Source organism: Lepidochelys kempii, chromosome 15 (assembly GCF_965140285.1).
Source record: "Lepidochelys kempii isolate rLepKem1 chromosome 15, rLepKem1.hap1, whole genome shotgun sequence".
In the NCBI taxonomy this organism is placed as follows: Eukaryota; Metazoa; Chordata; order Testudines; family Cheloniidae; genus Lepidochelys; species Lepidochelys kempii.
In genome coordinates, this window is record NC_136394.1 from 27,013,561 (window position 1) to 27,040,198 (window position 26,638).

General features: G+C 39.7%; 1 protein-coding gene across 21 annotated transcripts in view; it reads right to left on the reverse strand.

Moving 5' to 3' along the window:
- Positions 1-26,638, reverse strand: part of CLIP1 (CAP-Gly domain containing linker protein 1) — a 120,890-nt gene that overhangs the window by 53,526 nt on the left and 40,726 nt on the right. For 19 of the 21 annotated variants that reach the window (XM_073313343.1, XM_073313331.1, XM_073313341.1 and 16 more), the window contains 6 exons: positions 23,727-23,923; positions 21,444-22,015; positions 6,174-6,298; positions 5,429-5,645; positions 3,255-3,452; positions 1,313-1,416 (listed from right to left, as the gene is read on the reverse strand). In XM_073313343.1, coding sequence (XP_073169444.1) covers positions 1,313-1,416; positions 3,255-3,452; positions 5,429-5,645; positions 6,174-6,298; positions 21,444-22,015; positions 23,727-23,820 — 1,310 coding nt within the window. In that variant the 5' untranslated portion in view covers positions 23,821-23,923. Of the gene's footprint in view, positions 1-1,312; positions 1,417-3,254; positions 3,453-5,428; positions 5,646-6,173; positions 6,299-9,146; positions 9,564-21,443; positions 22,016-22,317; positions 22,613-23,726; positions 23,924-26,638 lie in introns of those variants that run through there. The other 2 variants (XM_073313328.1, XM_073313338.2) reach the window with 2 other exon arrangements.

The window sequence follows — 26,638 nt, forward strand, 5'->3', positions numbered from 1 at the left end:
AGTATAGGCAAAGCAAGTTGATCTTTATCCGTGCTGGCTAGTGGAGAGGAAGCCCGTGGGGGAGGAACAGACATGTGCTAAAGCACAACTTGCCTCATCTACACTAGAGTTTTAGAACATATAGGTAGAACGTATTTGTGAACAAGATCTCAACCCCCACCACCACCTTTTTATCCTAGTCAAACTTTAAGTGGACTGAGATGGACCAGATGGTGTGTTCCTGTGGAAGAGGGCTCTGAAGTTAGATTCTGAGCAACCTACACTGGATCCATAGTTCACTCAACTCCACAAGAAATGTAGAGAGGAGAGAAAGGGTGCCTCATATCCCTTTAACAACATGCACTGGCTGGAACTTTGTTGAGTGACTCTGAAGATGACCACATCGAGTCTTCTCAGTCAAAGGCAGGGCTTGGGGGGATACAGGGTCTTTCAGACAATTAGTGTAAAGAAAAGGAACAATAAGAATTTAAGTTAGTATTTATCTTAACAGTAATTACAACGCTGTCTACGCAACAACTCCCTGCTTTTGGGAGTGAAAGATTTAAGGTGGTTGGATTTCAAGTTACTGCATGAGACTGTATCTAACACAGTGCAGAGAACTGTCAAAGAAAATAAACCTAGAGTATTTAGGTATACTACACTGCTGAAGCTGTGAACACTTCCCCAGTTGCAAAATGCCACTTCAGTTAATAAGACAAGGAGTACTTGTGGCACCTTAGAGACTAACCAATTTATCTGAGCATAAGCTTTCGTGAGCTACAGCTCACTTCATCGGATGCATACAGTATGCACCCAATGAAGTGAGCTGTAGCTCACGAAAGCTTATGCTCAAATAAATTGGTTAGTCTCTAAGGTGCCACAAGTACTCCTTTTCTTTTTGCGAATACAGACTAACACGGCTGTTACTCTGAAACTTCAGTTAACGTGCATCAGTCATGTATAGCAACAGCTATGTTACTTGGCAACATGCTGAAGGTGAGCTCAAGGCCAGCGAGGACCAGAGTTAAAGTAGTCCCTCACTGCCCTAGCAGCTGGTGAAAACAGGCTCATAGCATTTATTATAGAAAGAGCTTTTATTTTAAGCCCTGTGTGATGCAACCTGCAGAGGCTGCCTCAATACCACCGCCTCTGCAGTTTGCAAACTGTTGGTCTAAGCAACTCCATAGCATGAACTATGCAGGTGACTTCACACCAGACACAACACCCTATATTTGTCCCTTTGGAATTAGTCTGTTACTGGCAAACCACCACAGTTGAAACACAAAACCTTGTTTGTGATGGAAAGAAATCCCAAATAAAGTTTTTGGTTCACCTTTTCTCTTCCTCAAGCTGGTTGAGAAGCTCCACTTTTTCCCTATCAGCAGCTTCGACCATAGCCCGCAACTGGTCCATTTTTGCTTCCATTTCCAGTACGTGCTAATTAGCAGCAATGACATAGAATTTAGAAAGTAAAAAGATTAGGCAAGTCAATATTTACTTGAAGAAATTTAAACAGGGTTCTATTTAAGTGTGAAGAAAGCCATATGGTTTGCAGGAAAGTCAAAATGGACAGTCAACTATTCTGCATGGAAGTTTAAATGGAAAGATTAAGAACAAAATACTTATAGCATGGTAAAATGATAACCCAGGGGACAGGCACACAATAACCATTTAATAATACACCAACAACATAAGCCGCAAGGGGAGGTGTGGTATAATAGGGATTATTTAGAAGGAATTAGATGAAATATGAAAAGCAAAATCTAGGCTAAATATCAGACTAAGGCTTCCTGAAGTGAGATCTGTCACATAAGAGCTATCTTATTGGGTCAGACCACTATTCATTTTGCCCAGTATACTGTCTCTGACAGTGGCATGTACCAGAGCTTCAGGGGCACTGTATAGAACAGGGTAATTAAGGTGTAATCCACGGTTGTCTTCCACTCCCAGCTTCTGGCAGTCAGAGGTTTAGTGTTGCACTGACCATGGGGTTGCATCCCTGACCATCTGAGCTAATAGCCATTCCTGGACCATTCTTCCATTAACTTATCCAGTTCTTTTTTGAACCCAGTTATACTTCTGGTCATTACAACATCCCATAGCAATGAGCTTCACAGGTTAGTTGTGTAAAGTACTTCCTCTTGTTTGTACCAAACCCACTGCATATTAAATTTCATCCGATGACCCCTGGTTTTTGTATTGTGTGAAGGGGTAAATAATACTTGTCTATTCACATTTTCCATATTATCATGACTTTAGAGATCTCTATCATGTCCCCCCTTAGTCATCTCTTTTCTAAAATGAACAGTCCTAATCTTTTTGGTCTCTCCTTGTATGGAAGCAGTTCCATACCCCGATCATCTTTGTTGCTATTCTCTGAACCTTTTCCGGTTTCTCTATATCCTTTTTGAGATAGGGTAACCAAAACTGGACGCAGTATCCCAGGTGTAAGCGGATCATGGATTTATATAGTGGCAGTATGATATTTTCAGTCTTATTTTCTATCCCTCTCCTAATAGTTCCTAACGTTCTGTTAGCCTTTTTGACTGCTGCTAAGCACTGAGCAGAAGTTTTCAGAGAACTACCCACAGTGATTCCACGATCTCTTTCTTGGGTTGTAACAGCTAATTTAGAGCCCACTGCAGTATAAATACAGTTGTGATTATTTTTCTTCCATTATGCATTACTTAGCATTTATCAATGTTGAATTTCATTTAATTACATATGGAATGGTCTCTCAAGGAATGTGGTGGAAACATCAGCATTTGGGATGTGTAAAAATAGACCGGATGAAGGAATAAAATTTGTACTTTACATGGAATAATCTAGCAATGGCCACTTAGGGAATGGACGAGATAGCACCAAATAGGTAGCTTCTGTCTCTAGTCTACAATCTGGAAATGATTGTTAACAATATTTATTGTGAGCTTCTTAATTAAGGTGTTATTGCCTAAGAAAGATAGTTTCCAATGTGTAATTTTAATAACAAATGTTTAGAGCGCCGCCTACCCAACTGCTCAAGGCACTGTACAATGTTTAACAGTGGTTTTAAAATACCACCTCTTAACATTCAGAATGAACTATAAACATAACTTCTTTAAAAGTCTCAACTTCACCATCCCAGGAACCTCTAAGAAGAGCAGTGGCTGCAAACAAGACTTAATTTTAAAACAGTGCCCATTACTCCCAGACTTGTCCAATCAAATAATAAAACCTAGTGTGCGAAGTTGGCTGTCCTACAATCATTATGTCAAAAGAGCAGCATTATTTGTTACCTGATCATGTCCATCTCGAGCCAATGCCAGCTCTTGCTCTATTTCCCCTACATGACTTGTTGCTTTAGCAACCTCAGCCCTCTCCAGGTCCCTCTCTGCCAGAAGCTGTTCAATATGCTGCTGCTTCTCCTTCAGAGCTTCCTGGAGAGCGGTGGTGCCAGAAATTTTCCTTGCATATCGGGAAGATGTTTCTGTTAACTTCAAAAAAGCAAATACATTAAAAACCTCATTATCAAATAAAAAGGAAGGATATAATCTTATTGTACAAGCATTTTGGGTGCTAGCTAAGCAGATGTTGTTTATACCTGACTGCAGCTCCTCCCACACTTTATACATCAAAACCAATGAGAGGGGAAAAGAATTTATTTCCTGTTTTGAGAATTAATTTCAAATTAGTTGCTCTGGAAGTTAATAAGGGACATGACTGTGCATCAAGACTGTTATGGGGCAATCAGCAGATGGTATATAGGAGACTGAAGAGTTCAAATGAAAACAGAAGGCTGGCCTCAGTCTAAGATGGGTTCTGTAGACTCAGTTGAAGGTTAGCTTGTTAGGTTGCTGCTAAGCACCTTTTTTCATGAGCCCTGGCTAGATATAAAAATGTCCTCATAGTAAAATTAGACATTCTTCCCTTATATATGGAGTCCTAATCTTGGGTCACTTTCTGCAATCTAAGAACATTTTAGGTTTCCAAATGGATTGTGAAAAGCCTTCCCCATGAAGTCCCATTGCCACCTTTTGTGTCTATGAAAGATGGATAAATATTCCGAGTAAAATTCTGCTGTCTTCATTTGAGACAGTCTCCCATTGAAGCCAACGGGGATTTTCCTTGACTAAAAGGGAAAGTTCTGCAATCCTTGTCACTATCAGTACATTCTGAAGAAGTATAATTGATATCTGATAGGAATCACTCTGAGGATTTGAGCTGAACTAATAGTTTTTGGAAAGAACCACTTTGGCATGACTAAAATTAAGGGTATAAAGATAAATGAATCTATCTGCAAAATGTAATCTCTCTCAAATGAGACTAAAGCTTTGCTTGATCAAGTGTGCCCATTGTTCCACTTAATGGAATTGGCTGTTACAATGATCAGTGAGAATTTAGTGTGCCCCTATCCTCCATTTTGTCAAAACTTTTTGCACTGGGAGGGAAAGTGGCAGAACTGAAAGTACAAGAATTGCTACTAATGAGTAATAGTTATTGAACAAGTTGTGGGTGCAGCAAGTATAGAGGTCGTAAATTTGTTATAATATGTAACAATTGACCTGAAACCTAGAAATTCAAACTTTCTTCCCAGGTCTTAAACTATAGATAGCATTTTTGATCCTACTTCCTGCAGTTCCTATCAAAATCTCGATTATTCAAAATCACAACCTTGCTTTCTGGGTAGATTAGTTTTAAACAGTATCACAGCAGTTGTGACCAAGAGCGGGAACATGTCTCTTTCATGGTCTTTCCAAAGATTGGACAATTGTCCCATATCATATTTATGTACCAAACTTTAAAAAATGAACATAAATATAGAATATATTAGGTCAAATTAGTACTATGTTAAAATTAATCTCAACACCATACTTTGCAGTTTCTACTCTTTAGAAGCTCACAGAGTTAAAAATTAATTAGGAAAAGAAAGAGGCTTCTTATCAGCAAAGGCAGATGTTGGATTTCCACATTACACACAACCATCTCTCCAATGGAACAAGAGAAAGATATTGCATTTTGGCCTGGCTGAGGCTTCTCATATTATGTTTAGTCAGACACAAGTTCATCTCTGGAAGCTTTAGTGTGAGCCAAGTCTGCAAACGTTAACGTAGCTTTAGCAGAGAAGCAGCCCTGGAAAAATGGACAACTTTCTACAACGTGGATCCCAGAATAGATTGATGCCCTTCATTTTGCTGGTAGCATAAGCCCCTTTCTTACTGCAAAAACCTCAGTTAGTTTGAGTTAACTGTTATATATATAAAGATAAATGTACAAACATTTATCTGTTCTTCAGGGCTAGCTAAGATTTCCTACATGCATGCTTTGAGTGAAAAACAAAAGAGCACAATGAAATATATTATGCTCTTCCCAAGAACTGGTCTATCCTCAGTTTACATAAGTAAACCACAGGCATGTGCCATATTGGTTCCCGTTTGGAAGTGTAAAGCATGCAATAGAAAAAGAACCTTACTAGTCCTGTACGGCTTGGCTTGCTGCTTACTGATGATGCCACAGAACTGAGAGAACTCAGGGAAGATGCACTTGGACTGCGTTTCAGAGCTGATGGCGTTGCAACCACTTTTCTCACAGTTGCCTTGGCTTTAGCTGGTGTGGTTGACGGAAATCCAATCTTGGTAACTTTGTGGACTGGTGCAAACAAGCCATATTTTGGCTGACACTGAAAATACCTTTAGAAAAAGCAAAATCAGATGAGGGCATTAAATAGATTAAGGCTGCAGAGAATCACCTTTTTATGTACAGTATGGCAACTTCTAAGGAATTCCACATCAACACCCTAAACAAGGGAAAGGGGCTGCTGGTATTAAGGCTGCTTAGCACTTTTCATTATAAAATTCTTACAACCTCTTTTCTGAGAAGCATTAACACTTCACTTGCAGAAAACTCAACAATTAGAAAGCCCTTGGCCTACAGAAATTCCATTCAGGTTTAGCAGAGTTAAATCTCCACTTCCCTTCTGTCACATGCATTCTTCCAAGCAAACAGAGAGAAAAGGAAACTTTTCAAGACCCTCTGCTAGCTGCACTAAATTAATTATCGTTATTTGTATTGTACCAACACAGAAGGTCTCCATCCCAAAGACCTTACAGACTAAGTAAACATTAATATGGAGGTTTTGAAAGATATATAAAACCAAGATTTAAACTCCAAGCAATTTTGTGTTAGTAAAGGTTATTATTATAGGATTATAAACTAACCTTGTTCCAGCCACTGCTCCGTCATTCTTTCCCAGAGGCTCATCTAATTCTACTCCACACCACTCTCCTTTAGCAAAGTCAGTTTCCCCCAGAAAACGTACTACTCCAGCTTTGGTGCCACCAACCTGAAGGGGGTGGGGGAGGGAGAAAGCGTAATAATTTTTACTGAGTTTCCAAACTAAAACATCAAATCAGGTGCTAAATATTTTTACATAATTTCATAAACACTCCGCAAATTAAGGATTAAATATGATTCAACCAGTAACTATTTAGAAATGTTTACTCTATCTTTACTACTGCTTCTATTTTAACATGTTGAGTGTGTCTTCGGAACCACAACCATGACTGAATAAGACTAAAAATATATTTACCACTACCCAGTGCAGATGTGGGGAATTGATAGCATTGGAACCTGGGTTATAGCCAATTTCAGATGATCTGATGGTCCCTTCTGGCCTTAAACTCTATTTCTCTAAATTAAGTTTTTCCTGCACCTATTTAGAATGATTTATTATTGTAAGTTTTTTTATTATTGTAAGTCCACTTTTATGCATCTGATGAAGTGAGCTGTAGCTCATGAAAGCTTATGCTCAAATAAATTGGTTAGTCTCTAAGGTGCCACAAGTCCTCCTTTTCTTTTTGTGAATACAGACTAACACAGCTGCTACTCTGAAACCTATTGTAAGTTTGTGAGGGAAGGAGAGGAGACACCACAGCACTTTAGCTTCCTCATTGGAATAATTCAGATTAGCTAAATACTACAATTATTCATACATTTAAAGGAAATATAAAGCATGAGGCTTGGCAGGTTTGCAAATGGAAGCACCTGTTTTAATTGGTGTAGGGAGAAAAAGCACTTTCCAGGCGTTTTCTTCAGTATGTACTCCTGACCAGTGTATCCTAAATCATTCACTTTGCCTAAAAGTGTTGGGAGACCTTTCCAGACACCGTGATGGTGCTCTACTCACCTACAGCACACCCCTACAAGACATAGCTTCACCACTAAGAGAGGTAAGGAGGGACGAGAGAAGAAATTAAGTGAAGATTCAAGATGGGTTCAGTGTGACTGACCATCTACTGCTGGGACAAGCCCAGCACAGCAGGAGTCTTGCAGGTCAGGGTAACAGTGTGTTGTGGCCTCCCTGTGAGAAAATCTGTGCAGCTCCTGCCTCCAGTACTATACGTTTCATATGCACCAAATGTCAACCAAAACTACTTTTTCAAGAGGTTCCCTCACACATCAAGGACATTTTTGGGCACTTTTTTTTGTATTTGCCATTCCCAGCACACCCTGCAGTGGAAAGAAAACTGTACCGTGACAAGAAACTTAAAATGACCTGCCAAGACAAAAAAAAAAGGGTTTGTATCACTTCTCTTATTTATTATGTTCAAAAGCCTGATCTAGATTTTAAAATACAGCTTTTTACATTAGCAATTCAGGCCTCGTTCACTTCATTTTCCTGAGAAACTCTCAGGATGACTAGAGCACTAATAGCTTCGTGACATCATAGATAGGAAGGAAGTGAAACCTGACTGAGAGGGGAAGTGATTTTTATTTAAACTGTTTTATTTTTATTTACACCTATTTATCTGAGAAACATGAATTCTCCTTAAAGATTCAACACTCCTTCAATTAATGACAGAGAAAGCTCCTAATATGCATATCAGGAACCTCCAATAAAACAGGGAAGTTCAGAATTGGCCCTCCTATTTCTAAAATGAGAAAACAAGCAGAAAAGTGCCTTTCTGGTGGTCTTTATACCTGCTAAAGGAGGCAGACCTGTGTTTTCCCCCTTCACAGGTCACTTTTCGTAACATTTAATCTGCAGAGTATCTTTGTGTCTTTGCTTTTATGCTGGAATAGTAAGTCATTTTTACCCTGGGGGAATAAAAACACTTTATATTTACAGCTAACATATAAATATACTACTAGGAAAATGTTTGGTATCTGGTGTTTCTGGCATAGAAAAGACAGTGTTTGTCTTCATTCGTAAAAGAGCAACAAGAAAAAAAACAAACAAAACAAACACTAAGTTGACAGACCGGAAGTCAAGTGGGATCCCAACACCTTTTTTACATTCCAGTCTAACTATCATGCTTCGTATTCAGTATTTCATTGGAAGAACTATCCCTGAATCCAAATTTGTTCCCTCCTCCCTCAAATCATCCACTTTTTTCCAAGGGCTAAACAGCAAACACACATCCGTAACCTGTTCTCAAAATAAAAGCTAAAAGGAAAAAAAAAAAACACAAAAAAACCCCCCAAAACAAAACAAAACAGAAAATGAAGCTGCAAAGTCCATGCCAGACTCGTCTCGTGTTAGAGAACTAAAAAACTATCCTTCAAGCTCTTGTCAAATATCCATCCATCTATTTCTAACCCCACTGAAATATCTGAGATTTCACCAAATCTTAGATTTTACAGAAATACTGGCCCTAAATCTCTAGTATAAATCTGATTTTATTGCAGATTTCTAGTCTTGCATAGAAGCTATATATCTGCCTGAAATAATAATTTAAAGTTAGTTCTTTAGATACCATATGTTAAGTGCTCAGCATTTACATAAAATTATGAACAATTTTAAAATAGGTAAGTAGAAAACAAAATGCAGAGGAACAGTTAACTGTTAAAGGCAGTCTTTGTGTTAGCCTCAGGAGAGTGATATAATTCATGGTCACCTGGTTGAAATAGGGACATTTTTGTAAGGGAACAGTAAAAGGACCCCATTCATCCTGGATCGTCCTGGAGAATAGCCATGTGGCAGGGGGAGGAGTGAAGGGATCATCCCAGAGAATAGCCATGCGGTGGGGTGGGGGGAGGTGTATGCTGCACATCCACCCGAAAACCAGAGCCCCTTCTTTTAAATGTGAAACCCAACCCATTGCTTGCTATGGGAAAGGATGGCGCTGCAGTTTGAAACCATTCCCACATGTTATGCGTAAGAAGCCAACCCTGCATACCCTGTGCCTTACCATGGCTGCCTGGAAACCGAATTCTGTTGCCCAGCCGTGTGTGATGTGTCACCATACCGGCAGGTGCTCAATATAAAAGGCAAAATGCGACCTTGCACCCAAAGCACATGTGCTGTCTGCTGTGAATTGCTCAATTCACTGTCAAAGAGTCTCCCTTTTGTTCTCAGAAATGTATCATCTTAAATTTTACTCTCCCTTTTTATCTCTCTCGCCCAGGTGCATATGTTTCTACGCTCCCCTTATCATCTCTGTCCCTGAGGTTATCGCAGATTAGAAAGCCAAAAAAAACGCACCCGCGATGACATGGTTTTCCGAGCTCGTGCAGTCCTCCCACACTGATAGGGAACAGCTTAATGCATGGAGGCATTCAGTGTTAGAGGCCAGGAAAGCATTAAGTGAGCATGAAGAGCAGAGGCAGGAGGCGATGCTGAGGCTAATGGGGGAGCAAACAGCCATGTTGAAGCATCTGGTGGAGCTGCAGGAAAGCCAACAGGAGCACAGACCCCAGCTGCATCCATTGTATAACCAACCACCTGACCTTCTCCCCAAGTTCCATATCCTCCTCACCCAGATGCCCAAGAATGCGGGGTCGGGGGAAGGCTCCGGGCACCCAGCCACTGCACTCCAGAGGATGTCCCAAGCAACAGAAGGCTGTCATTCAAACAGTGATTTGTAGTGTGGCTATAAAAAGCAATGTGGCCTTGTCCTTCCCTCCTCCCCCACCCCACCCCACCCAGGTTACCTTGTCAGTTATCTCATTTTTTTTTAAATTAATAAAGAAAAAATGCATGGTTTCAAAACAAAGTTACTTTATTTTGAAGGGGGGAGGGAGGGTGGTTTGGTTACAGGGAATTAAAATCAACCAAGGGGGGTGGGTTTGCATCAAGGAGAAAAACACACACAACGGTCACACCGTAGCCTGGCCAGTCATGAAACTGGTTTTCAAAGCCTCTCTGATGTGCAGTGCGCCTAGCTGTGCTCTTCTAATTGCCCTGGTGTCTGGCTGCTCAAAATCGGATGCCAGGTGATTTGCATCAACCTCCCACCCTGCCATAAACATCTCCCCCTTACTCTCACAGATATTATGGAGCACACAGCAAGCAGCAATAACAATGGGAATGTTGGTTGCACAGAGGTCTGACTTAGTCAGCAAACAGTGCCAGCGAGCTTTTAAACGTCCAAAGGCACATTCTACCACCATTCTGCACTTGCTCAGCCTATAGGTGAGCTGCTCCTTACTACTGTCCAGGCTGCCTGTGTATGGCTTCATGAGCCATGGGAGCAAGGGGTAGGCTGGGTCCCCAAGAATATCTATTGGCATCCCCAATGGAAATTTTGTGGTCTGGGAAGTAAGTCCCTTGCAGCTGCTCGAACAGCCTGGAGTTCCTAAATATGCGAGCATCACTGCACCTTTCCCAGCCATCCTATGTTGATGTCGGTGAAACATCCCTTGTGATCCACCAGTGCTTGCAGCACACTGAGAAGTACCCCTTGCAGTTTATGTTGGCAAGGTGGTCCAGTGCCAAGATGGGGATATGCGTTCCGTCTATCGCCCCATCACAGTTAAGGAACCCCATTGCAGCAAAGCCATCCACTATGACCTGCGCATTTCCCAGAGTCACTACCCTTGATAGCTGAACGTCAGTGATTGCATTGGCTATTTGGATCACAGCAGCCCCCACGGTAGACTTGCCCACTCCAAATTGATTCCCCACTGACTGGTAGCAGTCAGGCGTTGCAATCTTCCACAGGGCTATTGCCATTCGCTTCTCAACTGCCAGGGCAGTTCTCATCTTGGTATTCCTGCGCTTCAGGGTGGGGGAAAGCAACTCACAGAGTTCCAGGAAAGTGGCCTTAAGCATGCGAAAGTTTCGCAGCCACCGTGAATCATCCCATACCTGCAACACTATGAGATCCCACCAGTCTGTGCTTGTTTTCCTGGCCCAGAATCGGCGTTCCACGGTATCAACCCCACTGCCGCCATGATGTCCCAATATCCACAGCCCATGCTTTCAGGAACCTCTGTGTCCATGTCCTCATCAAAATCCTCCTCATGCTGGCGTCTTTTAGCCCGGTTCTGCATATACTCCAGGATAATGCGCAAGGTGTTTACAATGCTCACAACAGCAGTGGTGACTGTGAGCTGAGCGGGCTCCATGCTTGCCGTGGTACGGCATCTGCAGGAGAGCAGAGTTGCAGCGGAAGCGGTGGATGATGATGGTTAGCAGCACCCAGGAGGATGAGAATGGATCTCTCGAGCTGCAGGAGAGCAAGGTTGCAGCGGAAGCGGTGGATGACGACGGTTAGCAGACTTACTACAACGTCTGCCGACAGCAGCACCCAGGACACAACAGCCGTGGTGACGGTGAGCTGAGCTGAGCGAGCTCAATGCTTGCCATGGTAGGGTGTCTGCACGGAAAAAAGGCGCGAAACAATTGCCTGCCGTTGCTTTCATGGAGGGAGGGGCAACTGATGACATGTACCCAAAACCACCTGCAACCATGTTTTTGCCCCATCAGGCATTGGGAGCTTAACCCAGAATTCCAATGGCTGGCGGAGCCTGCGTGAATTGTGGGATAGCTACCCACAGCGCACTGCTCCGTAAGTTGATGCTAGCCATGGTAGTGAGGACGCACTCTGCCAACTTAATGCTCTTAGTGTGGACATACGCAATCGATTGTATAAAACTGATTTCTAAAAATCTACTTCTTAGTGGGACAATCTGAGTTGCAACTGGATGATACACAAGCCCTAGGGGCTTGTCTACACATAAGTTGCAGCACTTTACCTATACAGGTATAGTTAAAGTGCTAGAAACCTCCTACTGTGGATGTAATTATACCAGCATAAACACTTTTATACCAGTGCAATTTATACTGGTATAACTGGGTCCACAATGTGGCTTTTACTGGTGTAACTATTTCAGTAAAAAAAAAAAAAAATCACACCCCTAACCAAAATGCCTATACAGGTAAAACTTTTCAAATATAGACCAGGCCTTAGTGTCATATGGCTAAATTGCAAGTCATCCTGCTATTAAAATACTCCTTGCCAATATTAACATTGAATGCAATTTACTACAGCCATTAAAATATGGGAAAGGAATTGCTGGAGAAGTATATCAAAAACCTGTGCAGCATACATGATTTGTTGTATTTGGAGGCATGCTTATTTCGCAATGGGGCATAAATGACTAAGTAAAAAAATGCCTTGTACAAGAGTTTTAAAAAGTTAAATGAATAATAGGGCAACAATACAATGTGATGAAGACAGCTACTCTGTGACCTTCATTCACACTGAGGCAGGTCACTAAATAATTGAACAGCGAAGAGAAGACCTGCCAAATATTTTTAGCTGATCGTCATTCTCAACATATTCAAGATAGATAATATAAAATAGTAATGAACTAATGTGGCTAATATAGACTACGGGCCTTTGTGGGATGGGAAATTCAGTTTGGGGACCCAGCTGGGGTTTTACTGAAAATGTGGGGAAAAAATAGTGATTAAACAGAACTTGTCATAAATTCTAAGACTACATAAATTTACCCCAATGTGATGTTAAGGAAAGAAAGATGTTCGTCTCTAGTTTAGAAGCATTCATTTCAAAAAGTTCCTGAAGAAAGCAGGTGGGTGTGAGTGAAGCAAACTATGCAAATAGACATATTTATATAATTCTGAATTTCTAAACAGGGGGAGGAGTGGAGTGTGGTAGTATACTACCGCAGTGGCTACATTCAAGGATCACATTCATCCTTTTTACCACAGCATCACACTGGGAGCTCATGTTCAGTAGCTTGTCCACCATGACTTCAATATCCTTTTCAGGGTCACTGCTTTCCAAGATACAGTTCTCCCATTCTGTAGGTATGGCGAGCAATCCAGATCTCTCTTTCTGACTGCCCTGTCATCATGACTAACCACTCTGTCAATCTTTGTATCATCTGCAAATGTTATCAGCAGTAATTTCGTATTTACTTCCAGATCATTGCTGAAAGTGTTGAACAGAATTGGCCCTAGTACCAACCCTGTAAACCACCAATAGAAAACACCCCATTTGATAATCCTCCATTGACAACTATTTTTTGAAAGGTCAGTTAGGCCAGTCTTAATCCATTTAACATGTGCTTTATTGATATTGTATTGTGATAATATTTTAATCAGAAGGTTGTACAGTACAAAGTGAAACACCTTATAAAAATCTAAATATATAACATCGATGACGTTACCTTTATCTACCAAACTTGTAATCTCATCAGAGAACAAAATCAGATTTGACCAGACCTATCTTTCATAAAACTATGTTGACCACCATTAATAACATTCCTATCCTTTAAGACTTCTTCAACTGAATTCCATATCAACTGTTCCATTATTTTGCCCAGATTGATGTCAGGCTAACTGGTCTATAGTTAACCAGGTCATCCTGCTTGCCCTTTTTTGAATATTGGCACAACACTAGCACTTTTTGCTTGATTAGTTGCCTGAAGTATCTGCTAAAGAACTTGAGCCCATAGTTTAGCTTGCTTAAAAAACAAAAAACAAAACAAAAACTCCTGATAACGTGGCTTTCATCAACCTGTAAAACTACATGGGAATCCAAATGTCAGTAACTGAAGGCATTCCATAGAATTGCAGAAGAGGAAATTGTTTGGAAAAAGCTTGGACTAATTCCATGGTGCAGAAGATTCATACAAATTTACCACTGCAGAAGTATAAAGCTCCAATGTAAGACAAAGAAGAAGCGCTGTCTGAGCCATCCAATAAGTAAACTAGCAAAACCAAGTCCAAATTGTTCTGACTGTTCCCTGGACATTCTACCCCTTGGAGAAAAAATATCCACTTCCCCCGTCCCCACCAAAAAAAAAGTTTAGGGCTCTATACAGAAACAAATTTAAAGTATCAACAGGTGCATATAAGAGGTTAATTGCTTATATGGCTTAATTGTCATTCCATCTTGGTGTCTCACATTTAATTTAAAATTAACCAACCGAACACCTTGCTGTGCCAATAATTAAAAAGGCAAAGTAAATGCGTGGGCCTATCTTTAAGCAGATTAGAAGGAAGACATCTTGCCCTAATGTGTGTTCAAAGGCAACACTAAAAGTACAATGATATTTTACATAGACAATCACCAGGGTTATGGGCAAAGTCCAGTTTAGTTTTGTTTATTCCCAACTGAACGTCATCTGACTTGCTGATTGCAATGATCTCGTGTACTTAAAATCTAGTAAATACATGGGGTATGGTTATAAAATGTAACAATTGCAAAACCACTAATCTCTACAAATTCAGTTCTTGCAATCTGTACATAAGGCAGTTAACTTTTTTCCATGCCATTATTTCTTCTAACAAGCCTTTTGTTGTTAAACTAGCATAGAATGCCAAGAAGTAGGAAATATGGATTCATACTGCAGTTAAGCAAGCTACAGCCAAAGAGAAGAATCTGCGTTAGCGGTGCAATGTGCTAAAAAATATTTTGGGGGGAGTTAAGCCATCTCTTATATAGGGCACTCTGGTCCAGAGGAACATATTTAGCTTAAAATTAGAAACACATGAATTTAAAGCACAATGCTTATACAGTGATACAAATCTGAGAACTACGCTGTGGATGTCATGGCAGAATTTGGCCCTTGGGTAATACAGTAGATATAGAACAATACCCTTCACCCCAAAACAGTATCCAAAACATATATTAATTTAGCTTTGAACCTTGCCCACACATCTTTAACAATCGGAAGTCTGCAAGATCCATGTTTTCATTAAAAATAAAATAAAATAAAATAAATAAATAAATCCCTAACTAGCTCTGCGGAAGCATCAAGTATTCTCTCTCTCTCTCAGGTGCTCGGCTGGCTGAATCTTGCTCAGGGTCTAACTGATCATCATATGTGGGATCGGGATTGGCAGAGACCTCAAGCTGGGGGAGGGGGGAAGGGTTGCCCATAGTTCTCTGACAGGTTCACCTGATTTCAAGGGACAAAATTGACAAGCAAGCACATTCCCTTATTAATTCATGTCCATTATCTCACTGTAAGGAAGTAACTTGCAACAAGCAATTTACAGTGAGCAATAAGATAAAATGAGAGAAGATCAGATTTCACTGAGTCCACACAAGGTGAACACCCTCTTATAAAAAGGCCACATCAGCATATGCCTGCAAATCTAGATTGTAATGATTTGTGACCATATGGATGCAAGCCCAAGTTGCAGCTTTACCACTCATCTGCAGAAGCATCAGATTTGTTAGACCATGATAAAGCTGTAACTCTGGTTAAATGAATGAAGGAACTTTAATCCCTTGAGAAGGTTAATTTGATAAGAGATTGTTGAATAGAGCATCTAACTCATCCAGGAATAGGCCAGACTTAGATACTTATTTTTCTCTGAGTTTTGAAAGAGTAAGAAAAAGTGAAGTAGATGTATCTGAATTTAGAGAGACCTCTAAACACACCCACCCAGCTCAAACCATATTGCTAGTTTTGCATTTACCTTTTGGGAAAAGGATGGAGGGATTATTTCCAAAAATGTGATCATATTAATTCAATTTTATTAATTTTATCCGCCTGGAAAGTGCTATATTCCTCAAGAGAGGAATCTCCAAAATTATTTTCTCATTAATATTGTTATTACAATAAGATACCTTCATGGAAAAAATACATAAGAGATAGAAAAGGAGTACTTGTGGCACCTTAGAGACTAACCAATTTATTTGAGCATAAGCTTGAAGTGAGCTATAGCTCACTATAGCTCACTTCAAGCTTATGCTCAAATAAATTGGTTAGTCTCTAAGGTGCCACAAGTACTCCTTTTCTTTTTGCGAATACAGACTAACACTATCTCTTATAACAGGTTTCAGAGTAACAGCCATATCACTTATTTTATGGATCAAATAGAAAGTACTTGCAGTACCACTGCAAATAATCTCTCATTTTCAGTTGGTTTCACAGCCTTCCTACTCTTAAAAAAGAGCTACGCTGTACCAACAATACAATTATGATGTTGTGGTCTAATGAAACAGAAGGTGCCACTAATTAACTTTTCAAAAGGCAAATACTCAGATTTATTTTCTATTTTGCAATAATCCCAAAATATGGGCTACCTATCGTTATTACTTTTTCCTCTTTGAATACCACTGCTAATTCGCATCCAGATTCTGGAATTTACTTTAGATGTAAAATGCTGTCTTGATTATGTTATGTTCTACCTGAATTAAAGGTTCCATTTGGTTTCTTAACTATTTATCGAAAAGTTAGACACTAGTACAATAAATAAGATCAGAATTAAAAGGAGTCATACCAAAATCACCAACTTTTATTAACATCACTTTAGTTTTCCAGTATTTAATAAATACTCAAAAACTAGTATGTTGTATTTCCTTTGGCTGGCTAGAAATTTGGACGATTATTGCAATTTCCTTAAGACAACTAGGCAGCTAACCACAGACTTGCTGGGTCTGGCTCCCTTAGATCCTGGCTTATCAGGACCTCAAAAGGATTTCAAGCACATCTAAAGAAACCATGGACAGCAAGGAGCTGAGAGGATGATATACTATGGGGCGTCTCCCCCTTTAATTTCTAAATTACTCTGAACATTAGTGTCAGAAAGGAAAAAAAATGAATTATAATAGCTTATTTTTCCAGTTGTGATGTTTGCTTCTAGTGTTAATGATCTGGAGTCCACCCCGCTCAAACAAAAGGGAAAAAAATGCTGTTGGCTCCTGAAACAAACAGATTTTCCTACAGCTCTTATTATCCATGAGAACACAACTTGGCTGAGACTCTGCATGCCCTGAAGTATTGGCTGTCTGTTTGGGTATTCGTGGAACCTTTTATGTGGGGACAAGATGTTCTCTGCCCACTGAAAAAGCAAGCCTCCAGTCTTTTCCAATTCTGAGTTTTGCTTCTTGTGCTCCTTGTTCATACAGGTAAGCCACAGTTATATTATTCAACATGAACTTGATGTGAGGTGTCTCGGGTGAGGTTGCACTGTCAACATAGCTAGGCCATCTCCTCAAAATTCTACCAGACTGATGCAGTAGCATTTCTCTTCCTTTGACAAGCCCTGTCTCCCAGTGCGTGCCCCAAACACTTACACTCCCGTCATCACTATCCTTCTTAATAGGCACTGAGATAAGATCCTTCAGGGCTCCCTTCTCTGTATGACTGATGTATGATGGAAGCTACTTCTATGACTAGATCTATATTTGTTTTGGACAGAGATTAGTATCCTAATAGAAGTATTTGGGAGAGCTGAATATAGCAACATGCAATGTTATGAAGTTCTACTCCAAAGCTAATACACAAAAAACTGTTGTGAAACAATTAATGTACTTGAAACAAGACCACAGAAGAAGAAACTAACTTATAAAACTGTCTTCCACCCACAGGCACATATTTTACCAGTGCATACATCAGAGACCATGGACAAAACCTTAACTGTCTCCTCAAATGCTCCTTATGCCTAACTGCTTTTACTAAACTTCCCCTCCCAACATTGTTGGTTGTAATGTTAAGATGGGGTAATTTGGTAATGCTGGTGTTGAAAGGCTAGTAATGCTAGAGGGCAGAGTTAAGGTTGTGATGTGAGTCAGTGGTATGTAGTAGTGGCAATGAAGGAAGAGACAGTAGGTATCAGAAAATGGGTTAAACTTTTCATTTTCTTGCTTCCGTGTTAAGTATGTTGTAGGGGAAAGAGCTCTTAACTGCGTCACAACAAAAAGTGATATATATATTAGTTTTTACATGTATTTAATATGTAAATGATTTAGACATGGCTTATACAACATCTCTCAGCAGCTGCATATAAAGCCTTCCCCACTGTAGGAGAAAATCCGATTGATGAGCATAGCAGCTGATGGATAAAGTTGTGTGCATGTCAGAGAACATTTATATGTCAGCTACCGATTCTGCTTACGTTTTCAGTTCAAACAATGTGTGTGTGTGTGTGTGTGTGTGTGTGTGTATTAAAAAATCAGTCAACAAAAAGGTCAGTCTGCCAACGATGAATTGCAGACAGACCAATTTCAAACAATGTCCATTAAATATGTATTTTTAAAAAATCAAATAAACATTACATAGAAAATACAAAGAACATAAAAAGTATCAAATTTCACAGTGAAGGGCCACCTGCATGTAAACAGAAATGTATGCCCCATTTTAAATCCATTTCAGAATGCAATCTTAACTGATCAGCTGCAACCCACACCTCTACAAAATAAGATTGCCATTTTGAATTTCCCTCAGCTGAGTTTACTTATTTTTGTACTATAGAAATCAAATTGGAGATTTAAATGTATTGTTTGGGATGACATCAGCAGAGCAGAGTCTAGCATATAGAACACAGATTAGTCCAAGAAGTTAGATTTAAAAACAACACACACACACCACTGATGCAAATGTTGAAGCTCAGCTATAAAAGACCCACACACATTTAAAAAAAACAAACAGAAAAATGTATTGATTATTTAACTTCTATATTTTACCTCAGCATGATGTACTTTGTTGTAATTTATTAATTATTTGCATTACAGTACTCTGTAGGGCCCAATCAAAGATCACGGTCCCATTGTGCTTGGCACTGTACAAAAGAAAGTCACTACCACAGAGAACTCACAATCTACAAGTCTGACAAGACAACAGGAAGATGAAAGGCAAACCAAGGATCAGGAAGGATGAGGTAGTGGTAAAATGAGCATAACAAGAAGCAGTCTCAACTCGCCACCTGCCTACTCAATGTCAGACTGCAGTGTTCAGTATGTATAATGGCAGAGGAGAGTCTTGAGGACGACAAGTGGTGGCTATGCACATTTTGATAAGAAGCTTTTCTCCCTTGCATTGGGGCAGCATGGGGGAGGTCAGAAAGGTCCTTGAGAGAGAAGTGGACTAAGTCAGTGGCTCTCAACCTTTCCAGATTACTGTACCCCTTTTCAGGAGTCTGATTTGTCTTGCGTACTTCCAAGTTTCACCTCACTTTAAAAATTACTTGCTTATAAAATGAGACACAAAAATACAAAAGTGTCACAGCACGCTGTTACTGAAAAATTGCTTACTTTCTCATTTTTACCAATTAAATACGTCAATTGGAATATAAATATTGTACTTTTACATTTCAGTGCATAGTATATAGAACAGTATAAACAAGTCACTGTCTGTATGAAATTTTAGTTTATACTGATTTAACTAATGCTTTTTACATAGCCTGTTGTAAAACCAGGCATATATGTGATCGGTCTAATTAGACTGCAAGCTCCTCAGGCAATGACTTAGAGCACCAACGAACTAGATTGTCAGTGTTTAAGTAGCTAAGACTAGCAGAGAGATATTCTTTATAAAGATCTCTCTCTCTCTCTCTCACACACACACACACACTTACACTTTTTAAAAATGCATGAGATAATAAAGATACCCCTAATTCCTTTTTAGTCACTACTAAACTTTGGGGAATTGGACTAGTAGCTCACCATTCACTTGATACACTGAATAATCTCCTAGAAATTGTATCCTTGTTTGTCAACCCACCTTTTCATCACAGAGTCATTACTTTTATTGTATCACCACAAACAAAACAATAACATCCATGCAATTTTTTGGACAAGATTTTCACAGCATGTTCAGACATGCTGATTGTGCCAGTAATACAAATTCCTGTCCTGTCTTAGCTAATGGAAATTTAAACATAAGATGCCTCTTCATTTGCTATACTTTAAATACTAAAGGTACAGCAAGCTATACCTCCTGCTCCAAGAGTGATTAATACAAGGGACACACTCAATAGTTCAGACCCAAATGGTTGTAAGTCTGGTGGGGTTTACCCTTCAAATATTAATTCAATTTTATTTTAAATCCACCACTTTGGTGCTTAGAAGCCTTTAAAAATGTCCTGTAAGAACATAATTCCAGTTCTGTGGGGCCTTCCCACAACCAAAGTTTGGTGCTCACATCCAGCAGCTGAACACCACTTCCACAACTCTGAACATCTTTCTCCAGGAGTCTTCTGTGACACAGACGCACATCAAAGAGGTTATCAAAAAAGGTACCAGGTTCTATTGCACTGGACTAAGCTAAGGCCAAAAATCAATACACAGCATTTTAAAGCTTTAAAATGGTCATTTCAAGTAAGAAAACTTGAAGCTATTTTAAAAAATAAAAATCACAACTGTGATACAGAAGTTTTCTGTTCTGAAGCTTATGAAGGGCATCCAACTAAACTCACAGATCAGTGGCAGAACAGCTAATCCTCAGGTGATGGCTGGTCTTAAAAGACTGCTTCTGTTGCTGCCTGTCATAACTAATGGGAGCCATTAAGCATTCTACTGTTGAGAAGCTTGCTGGAGACACTGGGCCCTGAATGACTAAAAGAAAGATTGGACGAAAATCTCTGACAAGTCTGCAGTTTGTAGTTAGCACTATTGTACTGCTTAAAATTAGAGCAAGATGAAGAAAATATAAATAGCTTGTTAAAGCATGATTAAGGGTTTTACTGAATGCTGGCAAAGCACAATAGAATGAAAGCTGCAAAACCAGCCTCTGTTCTGCATTAGTATTTCGGAGATCTCCACACAGGGTGCAGAAATTCTACACCATATGTTCGTGATACTCTGGCATAATGGGATGAGCTAAAGTAGAGAGCTGTAGCAGCTTTACTTAGCCCAGTAGTCAAAACTCAGAAAACAACACTGAAATTAATGTTAATTTTGAAGATTTCAGTTAAAAATCAGTATTTCTGAAATTCCAGATGGATGTTGATAAGTGGCATCATTATGTAACAGCAGCAGCAGCATAGGACTCTAATGTATGATTATAAATCAATATGAAAGCGAGATGGAAATTGATTTAGTAGGCCATAAAAAGAAACAGTAGCAAATTATATATATTAATCTGATATTAAACAAAAATGGAAACTGGAGACTAGTATCTGTATTACCCAAGCCATGGCATAGAACAAATCTGCAGCTTTACAGCTGACACTGTGCTATACTGCACAGCCATCTGAATCATACATCCCTGGCATGGTGGAATTGTGGTGCTCCTGCTCCAACAGCACAGACCCGCACTGTACAAGCTAAGGAGAATATTCAATACCTGTTAGTAGTGTAGGGCCCATATGACACACAGGTTCTGATTCCATGCAGTAGTGGGCAGTGATCATCCCCACCCCACCACCATGGACCACCTTTGTATTTGAATCTGGATTATAGTTTAACACTAATTAACAAAAAATAGATTTAAACAATATCAAAAGTTATAGGTTGTTAGATTGAAATGAGATATGGGGATGAACTCATACCCAAACTTACCAAAACTCGATCTCCAATTTTGAGTTCTCTTTCTCCTTTCTTTACAGACCCAGCTTCAGAGAGGTTTGATATAGATTCACTTGCAGTTTTTGAAAGATTACTAATTTGAGTAGGAGTGGAGTGTTCCTTGCCTGCTGGTGGAGAAGTCTTTTGAGGAATTCCTGTAGAGGGAGCTGCTGCAGGAGGAGAAGATACCATACTAACAGCTGATGTGGAGGTTGGTGAAGTAGCTCTAGAAGCATTAGCTGTCTGTGTACCATTGGCTTCATCTTCTGCCAGCACTTTTCTTGTCAGCTTTGATGGCCTTGTAAATATTCCCCGTGAAGGTTCACACTGGAAATATCGAACTCCAGCTACAGAGCCATCATTCTTGCCAATGGGTTCATCTAAGACAATCCCTGCCCACTGTCCTGGAGCAAACTGCGTTTCTCCAAGAAACTGAATAAAGCCAGGTTTGTTTCCATTGACCCAAACACGCTCCCCAACTCTGAAGTCATCCACAAAGTCATCATGTGCCTCCGAGGTGGGTGTGCTTGACGGCTTTTCACTGGACACTGCTTTTTCTGCTGGAACTGGAGCCAAACAGAACAAGGAAGCAATATCAGTTAAAACACATTTATATTCCAGTATGCATCATGAGCTTGTTTCCATTAAAAAATATCCAGTATGTAACTCTGAAGGAAGAAAGTAAACATGTATTTTTTTACTACTATATTGAGATTGCAGTATTCTCACATTTTCTTAACCAGTTTAAGGAATTAACAACTAAACAGCCTTTGATCCAGTCTTGCAATGTTTTAATGAAAATTTACCAGCCCTGCACAAAATCCACTTGCCCACCTTTACCATTATGACGACAAAATGTTCTACTTACTCTTCAAGAAAAATTGCTTGCCCCAGAACTCTGAATTGGGCTTAAGCATATTCTGAATATGTACCAAATTGTTCCATTATAAACATATCAGAACTGGATAACTGAAAATTGCATTTTGGTGCTGGGATTGTCCAAGGTATCCAAGATCTGACTTCCCGCAGAAACTGGATGCCTGACTTCCTTAGGTGCCTTTGAACATCGCAGTCTGTATTTCTATTGTGAATTTAATTTGAACATCTCAAGATGCTTTACACTCTTCAGCAAGTTCCAGAGTAGCAGCCGTGTTAGCCTGTATCTGCAAAAAGAAAAGGAGGACTTGTGGCACCTTAGAGACTAACAAATTTATTTGATCCGATGAATTGAGCTGTAGCTCACGAAAGCTTATGCTCAAATAAATTTGTTAGTCTCTAAGGTGCCACAAGTCCTCCTACTCTTTAGCAAGTTAAGTCTAACCCTCCACTGAGGTAGTATTAGCCTCAGTTGATAGGAGAGGAAACAGAGGTACAAAAAAAGCTTGAACCTACAGGAAGTCTATAGAGTCAGGCCTAGAATCCATGGAGTCTGACTCCCAGGCCTATGCTTTAACCATAAGCTCATTACTCTCCTTTGGACCATTTAAAAATGGGATACATTTAATAATCATCAGCTTCATTTTTTGAGCTGCTTGACTAGATGGTCAATTTGGCAAAAATTGCTGCTTTGAGAAGATGAGAGCTTTGGGCCTCAAGACTTTACAATATATGTATGGATACAGAAATGAATGTTTGTTTCTAAGACTCTAAAGTACCAGCATATTTTACTCAGTAGCTGGAACTTTCTGAAAGATCAAAAATAATAATACACAATACCACGGCACTAAATTTAAATTTACGAGCTAGAATGTAAAACTGTATATTACTGTCAAAAAGGCTTGAAGCCTTTTATTATGTCATGATCACTTTAAGAGATTACTGTACTGAGGGGCAAATAAACAGCAGTTGGCTATACTGGCAAGCACATACCTCAGACCTCACATAACCAATAATATGCCACATAATGACATGTCAGCTGCATTCCAGGTATCCTTAATTTGTTATGAGTGATCCGCTCACAATTCACAAGTCTGGAAGCGCGGCACACTCCGAAATAGAATGCTCTTCCTTAGAACGATCAAGTCTTTGAACATTATATCACTAGGTAAATGCAGTAACATTCAAGGAAATAAACTAATCCTTTAAGTTTTTTAAAATGCATTTTTCTTATGAACTCAGAATTATGCCCAGTTTGTAAATTCAGATTTTACTGTGTACTGAAGACATCAGTTCAGTTAGACCAGATATATAAGAATTCAACCGCAACCTTCAGATTAGTTTTTGTTAGAAGAAAGGATACTTAAGAAAAAAGTGTTAAGATGTTAAAATCTTCATTACCAGCAGCAACAGATGCAGATGTTTTCAATGCTGTACTTCCAGGCTTGCTGATCTTGGTAGGAGCCTTAAGCCCACTTGGTTTTAACATACTCATCTTTCTTATGTCGTCGATGTTTATGCCCTTTGTCCGTAGTAACTATCTTTTCCCAAACATGGATGCAGTATGTGCTTCTATGTTTTCTGCCTTTGGGTTAAGCCTGTATATAAAAACGTTAGAGACAACATAAAATACATTTTAAATCCTACAGAATAAAAAATTTGTAAAGAAATTGCTGTACAGAAAGTACAGTACAATAAAAGTCCCATACAACTACAACACGAATATTCTCAGAGGGAGTCAGGCACTTCCCACGTTTTAGAAGACTATTTCCTACTGAAAGAAATCAAGTCTGAAGCTAAAGCATTGAGACAATTCACGACATTAAACACTGCTGTGTTCAGCTTGAGCTTTAAACTAAAGAGCTATTTTAAGAATGAAAAACAAAGCCCTTAACAGCATTACTAACACCACCAAGCACAGATGTAATCATTCTATGCCCCGTACAGTTTTAAGTCAAGTATTTTTAAAGTGTTGCAACAGCCCAGTGAAAACAAATTTAGACTAGCAAGAGAGCTAACTGCAAGTCAGTAAGGGACTTAGGACAAACAGAAAGCTTTTAAAAATGATTTGAACTGAAAAGCTAAGATGGATCAGCAGAGTCTGTTAGACTCAGAGAGCTAACAAGTAAACACCCACCTCAGTTCTCTTGGAATCCAGCATTTAGAATCATGAGACCCATTAGCTCATCATAAAAGTCCCCAATACAGTGCCCCAGCTCCAATCCTTTGGAACCAGAGTCAGGAGGAAGAGGAATTAGGTTGCTGGGATAAAGAGCAGCTCTGACTCAGAGACCAGCTATAGGTTTCCCAAGGAGACATGCCATGAGATTTTTGCTCTAAGAGAAGGAAGGCATCTTTTCTCCTGACTACAAAAGCTTTAGAATTTGCTTCCTTCAAATATAATTTGAATTTAAAGCCTGTGTTTTGGTTTTCTTCTTTAAAACTACACACTGTTCTACAGTCAACATACCTTGGATATACACTAAATTTTACAAAGGCAGCATTTAAGTTAATAGCATTTTGGTTAAAGAAACACTGACAGGGCAGTGATGACAAATTACTATTAAAATTGCACTAGGGAGCTGAACAAAAGCTTGGGGGAAAAGGTTAGAAGAAATTTAGATATGTAGAAATCACACTCTACTTGTTCAACTATTTTCTCAGAGCATGACAAGCAGGAACTGAAAGGTGGGTCCTGACCCTACTATTTACTTGGCTATGTACACACTACAGCTTATGTCGGTATAAGGTATGTCACTCAGGGGTGTGAGTAAGCCGCCACCCCACCCCAAGTGATGTAAGTTACACCGACCTAATCACCAATGTGGACAGCATAATGTTGGCGGGAGAGCTTCTGCCATCCGCTTAAAACGTCTGCATCAGTGCAGCTGTGCCATTGTAAGCTCTGTAGTGTAGCCATAGCCTTAGTGTCTTGTACTAAGTAATCTTAGTGTACACAGGGCAGACGCTTGCGGCTTTTAGTTCTCCCAGTTCAAGTACTACCAACACCCGGGCCTGCAATTTTGGCATACGATAAATCCTGAAGCAGTAATGAAGGAGAAAAGGAGTACTAGTGGCACCTTAGAGACTAACAAATTTATTTGAGCATAAGCTTTCGTGAGCTACGCGAAATTCATTCTATAGCACTGAAGACTAAGGAGGGACAACATCAATGTCTTTTACCTACCAAAGTAAATTTTACTCTTCATGTATTATTAATGGACAGCATGCTAGAGCTGCTGAAAATCAATTCACTGTGAAACAAAAAAAGTATCAGTCATGCTGCCTTGCAGACTTTGTGACTAAGTGAAGCATTCTTGTACTATTTCAAGGTCAGCCGTGCCAAATTCAAACCATGTTCTTATAGCTATGCTAAAAATTTACACTTTACTAACAAGCTGTAATTACCACCTCTGATGTTTGGCGCTTAAGTTATGCACATAAATAAGAAAATTCTGAGGTTGCTAAAAGTAACATTCTTCATCAAGTGATCCTAGAAACTATGTCTCCAACCCCTTCGTTAGAGTTATGACTAAAAGAAGAGAAAGTCTCTGGGGCTATTCTTTTAGTAAATCACCCATGAATCTTAAACTTGAGCTTTCACATGCATGAACAACAGAAAAGAGCCCTCTGAAATCAAAGCAGACAGACAGTCATGACAAATACAGACTAAGCTGTGAAAGAACAGGAAGGCATACATTTTATAAACAAGAATAACTAAAGCAGGGGTGGCCAACCTGAACCTAAGAAGGAGCCAGAATTTACCAATGTACATTGCCAAAGAGCCATAGTACTACATCAGGTTTCAGAGTAACAGCCGTGTTAGTCTGTATTCGCAAAAAGAAAAGGAGTACTTGTGGCACCTTAGAGACTAACCAATTTATTTGAGCATGAGCTTTCGTGAGCTACAGCTCACTTCATCGGATGCATGCCATGGAAACTGCAGCAGACTTTATTTATACACAGAGAATATGAAAAAATACCTCCTCCCACCCCACTGTCCTACTGGTAATAGCTTATCTAAAGTGATCATCAGGTGGGCCATTTCCAGCACAAATCCAGGTTCTCTCACCCTCCACCCCCCCACACAAATTCACTCTCCTGCTGGTGATAGCCCATCCAAAGTGACAACTCTTTACACAATGTGCATGATAATCAAGTTGGGCCATTTCCTGCACAAATCCAGGTTCTCTCACCCCCTCACCCCCCTCCCAAAAACCACACACACAAACTCACTATCCTGCTGGTAATAGCTCATCCAAAGTGACCATTCTCCCTACAATGTGCATACCCGCATCAGCTCCCACCGCCCC